Source organism: Trachymyrmex septentrionalis, unplaced genomic scaffold (genome assembly GCF_001594115.1).
Source record: "Trachymyrmex septentrionalis isolate Tsep2-gDNA-1 unplaced genomic scaffold, Tsep1.0 scaffold60, whole genome shotgun sequence".
In the NCBI taxonomy this organism is placed as follows: Eukaryota; Metazoa; Arthropoda; class Insecta; order Hymenoptera; family Formicidae; genus Trachymyrmex; species Trachymyrmex septentrionalis.
In genome coordinates, this window is record NW_017305779.1 from 3,494,572 (window position 1) to 3,506,616 (window position 12,045).

The 12,045-nt window shown below is 37.6% G+C and overlaps 2 protein-coding genes across 3 annotated transcripts in view; one reads left to right on the plus strand and one right to left on the minus strand.

The window, feature by feature from the left end:
• Nucleotides 1-2,913, plus strand: part of LOC108752596 (ras-like protein 3) — a 23,495-nt gene extending 20,582 nt beyond the window's left edge. For both annotated transcript variants that reach the window (XM_018493535.1, XM_018493536.1), the window contains 3 exons: nt 1,350-1,627; nt 1,921-2,202; nt 2,399-2,913. In XM_018493535.1, the coding sequence (XP_018349037.1) occupies nt 1,445-1,627; nt 1,921-2,202; nt 2,399-2,488 (555 nt within the window). In that variant the 5' untranslated portion in view covers nt 1,350-1,444 and the 3' untranslated portion in view covers nt 2,489-2,913. The remainder of the gene's footprint in view (nt 1-1,349; nt 1,628-1,920; nt 2,203-2,398) is intronic.
• Nucleotides 2,914-3,080: 167 nt separating this feature from the next.
• On the minus strand, nt 3,081-10,969 carry LOC108752595 (carboxylesterase 5A-like). Its single transcript, XM_018493534.1, has 5 exons — nt 10,814-10,969; nt 9,917-10,187; nt 6,154-6,263; nt 5,103-5,604; nt 3,081-4,650 (listed from the first exon to the last, which is right to left on the minus strand). Exons 1-5 carry the CDS (start codon nt 10,967-10,969, stop codon nt 3,806-3,808), a joined length of 1,884 nt encoding a protein of 627 aa, XP_018349036.1. The 3' UTR covers nt 3,081-3,805.
• Nucleotides 10,970-12,045: the final 1,076 nt, after the last annotated feature.

A 12,045-nucleotide genomic window follows, 5' to 3' on the forward strand; every position in this document is an offset into this window, starting at 1 on the left:
CGTTCGATGTATCATACATGTATGTAAACAGTAATCGAAAAATACAAAGGTCGAATAAAATTTTTTTTTTAATTGTTTGAAATTGTAGAAACGCAAACGAAATCTGACAATGCGGTGTGCAGTTTTTAGAAATTTTGTTCGAAATTCACACGTAAAAGATGTCGATAGTAGTTTATTGTTATACAATTTTAAATTCATTTTAGGAGTTACGTCTTTCGAGGTAACTTTATCAAACACCGTAACGTTCCAACGAAAGTCCTAGAGTAGCAGCAGCTTTCATTGTACAGGTCCATTCATAAGGTAAAATCAATGACGAATTGGCGCAAAGAATTCTGCGGTTGTCGATTGGCCGCAGCACGTCGCCATGATGCCACCGTTAACCAATAAACGTCCTATTCGCGGTATTCGCGTTTTCTCTCTTACTCTGCCATTCGTCGCGTGAAACAACGCTCTTCAGCGAAGCAAAACACGACAAGGGGAGTAACGCGTGACTTTGTGGAGCAAATGCTACTACTTTTCCGTGAAACAATTAACTATACCGCTTCCGTTTCCGGATGTCGGAATTTTGCATGATATCAGCAGCTTTCAGCTTTAAGAAGCAGTAGCCTGAAAAAGGAAACTTGCCATGAGATCGCGCAGCATAAAATCCAAATTTAAAATTATAACGGTGCGCTTCAAGATACAATAAAATAATGTTGTATAAAAAGGCATAAAATTGAATCATTTTCTTAAAAAAATTAAATACAAAGAATTTATTAAATGTTTATATTTATTAAATTTATATTTATTATTATATTTATTAAATGTTTATTTTCATGATATACAAAAAAATATATAGCTGGCATCATAAATGACTATAATTAGTCATTTACAATGTCAATTATATATTATTTTTGTACAACATAGAACTTTAAATATAATTATTATTACTCTAACGTTATAATAATGATAACCATAAATAAAGCTTTTAACTATAATTATTTAATCACGCAATTATAAACACAAATTATAGTCACAGATATCGAACACTTTTCTCTCAATATATCTTTATGAATAGCTCTCTTTTTCTATTTAACGAAACGAGTCCTTGACCGATATAATATTAGAAATTGCGGAGATTATTATTCTTCACGGAAGAACATGATTGCCTTCCTATACATATCATATAACGATCCTGGTAATTTATCATAATCGCATATATGACCTCTGTTCTACTTCGCATGAAATCACCGCATAAAAAGCATTGAGTCATAAAGGCTGAGTCGTCCCGAAGAAGGTGTGTCATTAAAATTAACCCATTGTGTAATGTTCACGGCCTCTAACTAGACGATTGCTTATTGTTGTTTCAGGTCCGTCTCACTGAGAGCAAATCAAGGCAAAACGTGGCGGATTCGGTGACCCCTCGACTGTGATCAGGCCCATAGGCAGTAGGTAGGGCAAGGAGATGCGCGAATATAAAATAGTGGTGCTGGGCAGTGGAGGTGTAGGCAAGTCCGCCCTCACTGTCCAGTTTGTTCAGGAAATCTTCGTAGAGAAGTATGACCCGACGATCGAGGACAGTTACCGCAAGCAAGTCGAGGTCGACGGTCAACAATGTATGTTAGAAATTCTAGACACAGCCGGCACGGTAAGTATCTTCCCTCTTAACACATATCTGCTGTTTCTTTATTTCGAATACGCGGATATATACCGTTAGACGAGAAATTGATTTTATTTATTTTAGCCTGAGTGTTAATTTTGACTTGTTTTCTTTCTTTACTGTTCGTTTTATTTCACGTAATGTGGAAGTTTTTATGAAGTAACATAAAGACACGTTGTTTCATTTATCTCTTAACGCGTCGCGTAACTTTCTCTTTCATTTTATGATTGTAACAATACGGATTGTATTTTTGAGTGACGTTATCATATTCTTGTTCGCAGGAACAATTCACAGCCATGAGGGACCTTTATATGAAAAACGGGCAGGGCTTCGTGTTAGTGTATTCGATAACAGCACAATCAACCTTCAACGACCTGCAAGACCTCAGAGAACAGATCTTGCGAGTAAAGGACACAGATGATGTGCCGATGGTGCTAGTAGGTAACAAGTGCGACCTGGAGGATGAGAGGGTAGTAGGAAAGGATCAGGGTGTCAACCTTGCCCGGCAATTCAATTGCGTGTTTATGGAGACCTCTGCCAAAGCTAAAATTAATGTTCGCGATGTGAGTTGTGATTCAATTTCATTTATTCCGATTTAAACATTTTATATAGTCGTATTTTACAATCTCATCACTCGTTTTGTCTTTTAATAAAAGTAATTAGCTCGCAATACTCTGTACAATGCTAATAATGTTGTATTCTAATTGATAAATAGCTGACGCAGTCAAGTTTTAACAACTTGTCATCTTTCGCTTTCAGATTTTCTACGACCTGGTGCGACAAATAAACAAGAAATCGCCAGAGAAGAAGATGAAGCAGAAGAAAAAATCGCTGTGCCTACTTCTGTAAGGTATATGTGGCGGAGCCCATATTCTCCTACATGAAAATCCGAGGATACCAGTGGATTAAAAAAAAGGACCGGAGCGGTTATAAAACAAGGAAGATACTAATGACAAAAGAGGAGGAGGGGGCTGACGGAATATTAGGCGAACAGTAGAACCGGGAGTCTACGGTACTGAAATCCGAATGGTTGTAAGACGATGGTAGAGAGACGGGAGAATAAGGGCATATAAGGGCACAAGGTTACGCAGCGGAGCGAAGAACGAAGAGATACGTGCAAAGGAACGCAGCGATAAACGGAAAGAAATATTGTATATAACATTGGTTCCGGGATGGCTCGTGTGCACGCGCAAGCAACGGCGCACAAAGTAGGATACGAGACCCCGCAAGCATCGGTTATCACTGTAGGAATTTTGCATGAATAAATGAAGGGGAAAATGATTAATTAATAGTATATATTTAGGAGAAAGGAAGAGATAAGAAAAAAAGAAACGTTTGTGGACGTGCGCGTGCGCAGGCCACCAGCCCCCATGCATCGCGCTCTCGCCGCGCACCTCTCTCTCTCTTATATAATATAATAATTATACATAGATGGTACTTGAACATTATTGCTATTATTATTAATATTAATTATTATTATCGGATCATCAAAATATTCATAAGTTATCGAACTGTTTGTTTCTCAAACAAAGTATGTTTTTCTATATCTCTCCGTATTAAGGCAAATAAAAAAATCAATGAATGTTAAAAAAAAAGGGCCCAAGTTTCCTACTCTTGTAATGCAACCTGGATTTCATTTTATTTCATTCCGAGCCCCCTTTGTCTCGTTTGTGAACTATGTTCTGCCGTTTACCTGATTACTGTAGATAATTTCTCCTTGTTTCGTATAAATCTACATCAAGTAACATGTAAGATAAGAAGAACGGAATAAAATAACTTTGTGATATACGCAATGTAATTGAGATAACAAATGCGAACATAGGAAAATTTACTAATACCATATTGCAATAGATACAGACATACGAGTGCGTGAAATCTCAATTAAATGCGTACAACAATTGTGAAACAATCGCGAAACGTACGAATCTATTTACACAAGAAGATGCGAATTTCGCGAGATATGTATTCTACAAGAGTATAACAAGACTGTTACTGCGTTTGCTTCTAAAAAGTAGAGTGGGAAGAGATCTTGTTATAAAATTGCAAAATCCGACAACGCCGTCTCATTTTCTTTCGTTATTGGTCTATTAAAAATATACAACAGCGAGCGCAATAACACGTTTTTTTTTTAAATTCAGTATTTAATATTTCACGCTGTGATCGTAGCTAGAACCCAAAGCGATGAAACGCCACCGTAGCCATCACGCCGCTGAGACACACGCTATGAGAGAATATCCTCCATGTCGTCGCCGTGCTTGTAACGTTGCAACAATTGTTCGTCGCCTCCATCATGATCTGCGGATAATATTCATTCCAGAATGCGAGCGCCTTGTAATCCACTGCGCCCGGCTCGTTCATCTCGATATTTTTATCGATGATCAGAATTCTCGGATTATCCTGTGTATAGGGCTCCCACTTGACCGATACTGTCCTCTCCACGAAGGAAGGATCCCCGGTTTTGGCGAACGTCGCCAGCATCGTCATCATCGACTCGGACATCCTTTTGTCGTTGAAGTTCCATTGCGTCGCACCGACGCCCATCATATGCGGTAAACCCCAAACGAATGGGAGCTCGAACATGTGCGGTACACCGGCCCATTCCGGCACGTCCTTCGCGACCGGTTGCGTCTTGGGACGATAGTCGAACCGATATACGAAAGCCGTCGATTTTTGCTTCGCCACTTTATCGGCTAATTGTGTCAGGCCAGCCGCGAAATTCTTTTCCGTTTGCAGGTCCAAATATCTGTCGCGGAACACCGTCATGTTTGTCGTGGTTGGATATGGTTTGTAGAAGAATAACACCGCGTTTGCCACCATCTCTGGCTTCGACTCACACGTGCTGTTGTCATCTGAGATCTCCACTGCCGCTGTGAACTCGTCTGTGATCATCGTCTCGAAGCTCTCCGAAGAAAGTCCACCCTCTGGATTCTTATCACCGATGACCTCCATGTACGCCAAAACTTGCTCGTTATTCGTGTAGCCGACCATTAGCGGCACCGCATTGAAGTTACCTAATTCGTTGTTTTATTAAAGTTTAAGGAAAATTTAAATTATATCGAAAGAAATATAAAGATCGAAAGGATGTCTGAAAGAATATTGCAAAGAATTCAAATAAACTTTTAGAGAACAAAAAAACATTTGAACATACTTCGAGTATTTTTAAATCAATACTAAGATTTTCCCTTGTGTTTATTTCTACCAATGTTAACGCCAATCTCGGTTTAATTTATTTTTTATCTTTCTCTAATCCTCAAAATTAAAAAAAAAAAGATAAAAAGTCAATTAAATCGTAATTAAAGTTAATCTGCATTGATAGAAGTAAACATTAGTGCCAAAATATAAAACGAAGTTTTACAATAAGAAAAAAAAAGATCTTAAGCTCAATATGATGTTTTTTAAATATCTCCGCTTATCTTTTAAAGACTTTTAATGACTATAGAAAGTCATATAACGTTATCATTACCATTTTCCAAGATGTCTCTCGGATGTTGCGTAAGAAATGGGTCTGTCTCGTTGATGATTTCTGCGTCGACGATCGGGCCCCAGCTCTCGATGTCAGATGAGTGCTTGATTAAGAAATCGGCTGATAGTCGGCGCAGGCATTCCATCAGCTTGCTGGTCGGTCGTCGATCGCAACCGAATTTATTAGTTATAATGTCGACGATCGGCTTCTCTCTTTCTAGCGTGCCAACAGAACTGATGGCATCCCCGCTCATAGCAATCGCCTTATGGAATTTCCCGTTACTGAGAGGACTCAGCATGTGCAGTCCTACACTTATGGCACCGGAATTGTGGCCAAAGATGACAATATTACTGGGCGAGCCGTTGAAGGATTTGATGTTTCGCTTTATCCAGTCAAGGGCGGCGATTTGATCGAACATGCCATAATTACCGGACGCCTCGGAGTCCGTCGTCGTGAAGAATCCGAGGATGTTTAATCGATACGCCACCGTCACCACTAGCACCTGCCGGCCGCAAAAGTCGCCCCTGTTTAATCTCGCGGATTGTTAAAGCTTTTCTCTGCGTTTTTTTTTTTAAGCGTGCGCGCGATAAAATCTCACCAGTAATCGTCACCGAAAGATTCAAGATTTATTTTAGTTTCGTAATTTGTGCCACGCAAGCGATCAATTCTCTTTTTTTCCCTGCGGTGAATTGTTCCTGAGAGCCGTAAACGATACCGCATTATGTACATTCCGTCAGATGTATAACGAAAGCTCCATTAATAATGTATCGCGGGCGAATATCAAAGGGTGCGGTTCTAGAAGTAACAGCACGCGAGATGAGGAAAAGGAAAAGGCTCGGTCTGATTCGATTCTCTTCGATTTTACGTCCGCTCAGTAAATGTCCAGAGAATTGATTGAACACCGTTAAAAATACACGTTAATCATTCTTTCTCTCTTCCCATAGATATCGTGATTGTATCGGTATTGATTCGATCGCTGACCGGGTCACGTTAATTTCAATCTTAGATTCTGGTCGTTTTGCAAAGTATTCCGCGTAATGCAATGTCGCACCTTTTGCTTGGAAGCGAATACAGAGGCGTCCCAGATTGCTGGAGTTCCAGTGTTGAAATCGCCACCATGGAACCAAACCATCACTGGCCATTGGTCGTTCTGACGGTTTCCTACGCACATGAAATATTCGTTAACTATCAATCTACCGAAAGAGGGATGTTATATTGGTAAGAAGGTTTTTATTTTATTGTGAGCCTCACGCAAGCTGAATCATACTCGGTATCCAGACAAGGTCTGATCTATGATCTATACCTTTTAAAGGTTTCGTAAGTATTAACGAAAATAGATAAAAGCAATATTAACGAATCTAATATCTTTTATTTTATGACCTCATGACTTTAGACTGTAAACGTCTTTTTTATCAAAATAAAGTAGAAGGAAATCTTGAATAATATCTTATTAAAACTTAACTGCGGCAAAAATAGGCTGTGATATAATCAGTAGTAGCTCGAATAAAGTTTTAATGCTTCTTTTCATATTATTTTCATTAAAGCAAAATATAAGTGAAAATCTTAAATAATATTTTATTATTATACTATATTCGAATAATGTTTTAGCACTTCTGTTAGATTATTTTTATCGAAATAAAGTGTCAAAAAATCGTGAGGAATATTTTATTAGAATTTGATTAAAGGATAGGCTGCATTAACAATAGATTGTTCGAGTAAAGTTTCAACATTGCTATTATTTTTATCGAGATAAAAAGTGTAGAAGAAAATCTTGAACAATAATATTTTATTAAAACTTGATTACAAAGATAGGCTACGTGACAACCGTAGGCTATTCAAATAAAGTTTTAGTGTTTCTTTTCACATTATTTTTTATCAAAATAACGTGAGGAGAAAATCCCCTTGTAGGAGAAAATCTTGGATAATATTTCCTTAGAATTTTTGCCAAAGATAGAGTGCAGTAACAGTAGGTTATTCAAGTAAAATTTTTAGTGTTTCTTTTCATATTATAATCCTATTGTCGTATAGATCGAGAAAGAGAATTTATGTGAAGCCACCGCATACACATCCAAGATTCTATTTCCAACCTATCGAGCTTGTTACGATAACGGGGACCGGTACAAGATCTCCCTACCCCCCTGTGGTTTCCTGAACACGGACATTCAGTCCGGCATTATCGTCCCGACGGTCTCTTAGCGTCGACCTTGACAGACTTGCATATGTTTCTTTCTTTCGGTATTTTCCGCATTCAAATTATTGTCAACGGCGGAGGGGGTTGCAAGCACACCCCAATGTTGCACCGATAACGCGATCTGGGACTTCCGTAAGTACGAGTATGGTATCCGATGTAGCTTCTTACGCGAATCAATGACTCATGACGACGAGTCGTGGCGATTCAACGACTTCCTCACTGAAAGACGACCGAAGGAACGAAAAGAAAGGGTAAGAGCGAGAAGGCGAGCTTTCGTGACCGGCTTTCTGGTATCTCCGCATCTCAGGCCGGGGCCCTGGAAGATCGCGTGCCACCGCGGGCGCGCTAGTTATTGTTACTACTCTTACTAGCTCCACGTTATATATCGACCTCGACTATCGTCGTCGTCGTCGTCGTCGTCGTCGTCGTCGTCGTCGTCATACGTGATTTCGTGCCGCAAATTCGCGACTTCGCGTCCCGCGATCAGTCCTTTTTTTTTCTCGAATGGAGGAAAGAAAGAGAGAGACGCTGTTTAGCGTCTTGTCGGTGACGATTTCGTTTTGACGGTGGCGAAAGTTGCGAGCTTTCGGTTTGCATTCAGCCAGGACTTAGACATGTATTTGAAATACTTTTATTTGAAAAACATTACTTGTAAGAAAACTATATTATAATATATTTTGTATTTCAACGGAGCACATGAAAGTATCTTGGGTTTTGTATTTCAATATATTAACGAAAAAAAAGGTCGAAAGTATTTTGTATTTTGTATTTCAAATGTACTAAGATTGACGATCAATCTTATTATTTGAATTACAACATACAAAAAATTTTTCTTCCATTTTTTAATACGAAATTCGTAATACCTTCATGTGCTTTGCTGAAATACAAATCACAAAATATACATTTGTATTGCAAAAAATTTTAAATTAGAAATTTTTTAATATTTAAAATATATGTCTACAGTCCTACATCCCGCTTCAGCCATTCTATCAGTTATTTTTTTCTGTATATACATATTTGAGCTTTTTAAAGGTGTATCTACATATTTTTATACTTCATTAATTCTGTACTCATCAAGTTAATTAAAAGGGCAGTTTATAATCTATTTAAAATAAACGTATTTTAATTAATTCTGTACTGTTTAAATTAATTTAAATTTAGTTTAAATAATCAAAAGGACAGTTAATTAAAAGAATATTTTATAATCTATTTAAGATAAACATAATTATTAATATTTTTTATTTTATTTGTTAATAATTTATTTTTGCTAGTCGTATTATTCTCAATCTAAACTTTTCTGAAAAGTAGAGATACCAATATAAATAAAAAAAAACCTTGAAAGAAATAATCATGATTGAAAACAATCAAGCGTGACTTGGAGTAAACTTCACGGAAGAATTATCTGAGTTAAACCATATCGAGTATTAACAGAACGTCCACCTTCATGCTTTTTATGTTGCAACGACGTGATAAATCTTCTTTGCACGACGCTAGGGCTTTCACGAGGCACCTTATTCATTTGTTGCTTTGGTCTACTTTTATCTGATCGCAATGGTATAATGCTCGCCCCCGCGAGTAATCACCGTAATCACCCCTTTTCTCTCGGATGATAAGAATCAGTCTCCAAGAATCTAAGGGCGAGCTTTATTTTGTGGAACGAACTTCGTTGTTGACCGCGCTCGTTTTTCGTTCGTGCCCTAACGTTGTCGAAGTGTAGAAAAGAAATATCACGCCTGTAATATCAAGGACTATCAGCCAAATGTTTTCTCTATCAATTATATTTATGACAAGACAAAATTCATGTCACAAAAATAACAGCCTGCCTGTAAGAATGAACGAAAATATACATTTGAGTCTTTCATTCTTATCATTCCAGAAATGACTCATCGAATTGATGTCAAATCGACATCGATACGATGATTTCGACATCAATTAGACATCGAGTGTTAACAGAACGTCCATCTTCATGCTTTTTATGTAATGATCATGTAACGGCGACGTGATAAATTGCATTCTAATAACAGTCATTTCCTATTAGGATATATCTGAATTCTTTGAAGGGTACATTTTGATTTTCCGAATCTGAGACATTTAAGTGCTCCTGGCCATTAAAGGTCACTCGGATTCTCATTTGAAAGTATTTAAGTAAGTTCTCAACTCAAAATTAGTATCGTAAAATATCGACAAATAAAACTCTTTAAAATATCTACCTAAGTAAAGTAAAGTAAAATTTCCTATAATAAAGCATGTTATTAGAAAAATTCCATCCGAGTGATTTCATGTATCATTTGATTCTTGTTTAATATTCAGTGAACAACAAGAATAAAATTAAATTACATTCGGATGGTATGTCTGAACTTAACCGAGAAACTAAGCCCACTTTTCCAGCGATCGCTTATCGAGAGAAATCTGTACGCATTCCAGATGGAGAGAACATAAATAAAAAATTGATGCCCGAAACGGGAATAATATTGAACAAAAATTATAATAACATATATAATGAATCTAAATTCATATTTAAAAAGTGGATTTGAAACTATTTGAGAACAAACTCTTACTATCTGGAGACTTATCGAATTTAATATATTCAACTCTCCACATGGACACGAATAAACGTACATACCTTCGCTTGGGACGAAGATGTTCAAGAAAAGACAATTCTCGTCGAATCCCGGATCTGGTATGTCCGATAACAATTGCATAAAGAGCTTCTCGTGCAATTTAAGTTGACCCGTAGCCTGCGGACAGGATGGCGCAAACTGCGTTGCATTTTTCACATCGGTCCAAGAAGGAAGAGGCTCTGTCACTGGTCGCATGAAACGAAGATCGCCAAGCGGAGGTTGTGCGTAAGGGATACCGAGATACTGCGTTAGTCTTACCGAGTTGACAGCTATCTAAATTTCAGAAGTTTATGTAGAATAAAGAAAGAAATGTTTTTATCAAAGACTAAAAATTCTAATTTTAATTAATTTAATTTATCATTTACTTCGTTCTGGAATGAAAAAAGAATTGAAACAAATTTGTAAAATTAGTGTTCTCCTGTTTTCAAAAATTTAGAAAAAGAAACTACGCGCTTGCAGAAGTTGAACTCAATTATGCTTATAAAAATTCACTGTCTATTTATAAATATTTTATTGAAATATTTTACAAATATTCTATTTAAGGATTAAATCAAACTTAATCAATCTTAATCAAAACTTTAACAATTAAGATTAATGACAACAAATTTTATTAAATTGAAAAAACATTTAACTTGATATCATTTTCATTTTTATCTCTATTTAGAATTATGATCTCATTATAATCTAGATGAAAAGCGAAATAAGCGAAATTAACATTCAAATTAATAGATGTCAAACTGTTTACTTATAGATGACTTTCGTCTAAAGATTTAAATCTCTGTCAACTTGATGGATCGAGATGAAGAAGAGAGGAGATGAAGAACAGAGACGAGTCTTAGCAAATTAATATAAAAAAAAACTTAAGAGCAACAGAAAGAAATTGAAGCACGGTGTCGCACCTCTTTGCCGAGGACGGTTCCCTGACCCGGTATCTTAACGGTTGGATTTTCACGATTGAGACCCTGTTTCGCATGGGTCCTCTGAGCGCGGCTAACGTGGGTCCTCTGGACGAGAAGCAGGGTAAACGCAAAAAGCAGCCACGTCGCGTGCTTCATTCTGCAGACTGACTGGATTCCGCCAGGGAACGTACCGCGTACGGTTCCTCGAGCCACCTCCAGTTTCACGGGGGTTGCTTCGCGTGACTCCCTACGTTTCGCCTTACTTCACAGCCCGCTTACCGCTCACCCTCGGTACCTTGGGTTCATTTTCTTGAGTTCGCGGTCGGCCGTGAGCGACCTGCGCTCTTTCACTCTTTGCGCTTTTACGTTTGACGGAAAATTTGCCACTTCTAGACTCCGAAAAGGTAGGATCGCAATCCTGGTTGTGATACTGGAATATCTTTCAGATATTGATAAACCCGATAATGATTACGACTAAAGTGCGTAATAAATATTTATACAAAAATTATGAAAAAATTATGTGTCGACGCATCCAGTAATTATATATACAATATTTAAACATATCTAAAGGTGGAAATAATAAATAAATGTACCTATGAAGGAATGTATGTATTTAGAGAGGATGGAGTTACAATTCACGTTTCGATAGCGCTCGAGACAGGATCTCATACATATCTCAGTTTACGACAATGAAATAGATATAATTTATCAATAAAGAAGATCGCAACGTGCACAAGGTTGATTGATGCACGGATAAGTTGCAGAATAAGAATGCACATACCTATATATGCTCGTATGCGCATAAGTTAAGGTCAGACACAACTACATAATTGGCCACGGATCAGGTATTCATTTGCATAAAGGTATTAATCGCGATGCAAATAAGCGCCGACGCGTGAAATGTAACCCGAATTTTATCAAGCCGCTCGGTGGCACCCTCACGTTATTACAAGGCGCAAGTAGACACCGTATTGTAACGATTGACCTAAAAATTCAGTTAACGGCAGAATTTTGAAATACGGATGACACTTTGTCGATAGATTGCATGAAATACTGCGATGTTATTTATTGTAGCACGCAGGAGGAGTAAACGAGAGAAAATTTACTGCCGTGTTCTATTGTACCTCTGTACTGTTTTTCTTGGACTCTTGAACTCTTGCCGCAGCTCTTTCTAATTAATTCGCATAATGTATGTATGATCGATAACGTTCGGGTGGGAGGGGGGGGGGGGG

Coding starts and splice junctions, on each gene's coding strand:
- LOC108752595 (XM_018493534.1), bottom strand. CDS start 10,969: ATGAAGCACGCGACGTGGCTGCTTTTTGCGTTTACCCTGCTTCTCGTC. Junction 10,188..10,813: donor GAACCGTCCTCGGCAAAGAG/GTGCGACACCGT, acceptor TCTGAAATTTAG/ATAGCTGTCAACTCGGTAAG. Junction 5,605..6,153: donor TATTCGCTTCCAAGCAAAAG/GTGCGACATTGC, acceptor TGCGGCCGGCAG/GTGCTAGTGGTGACGGTGGC.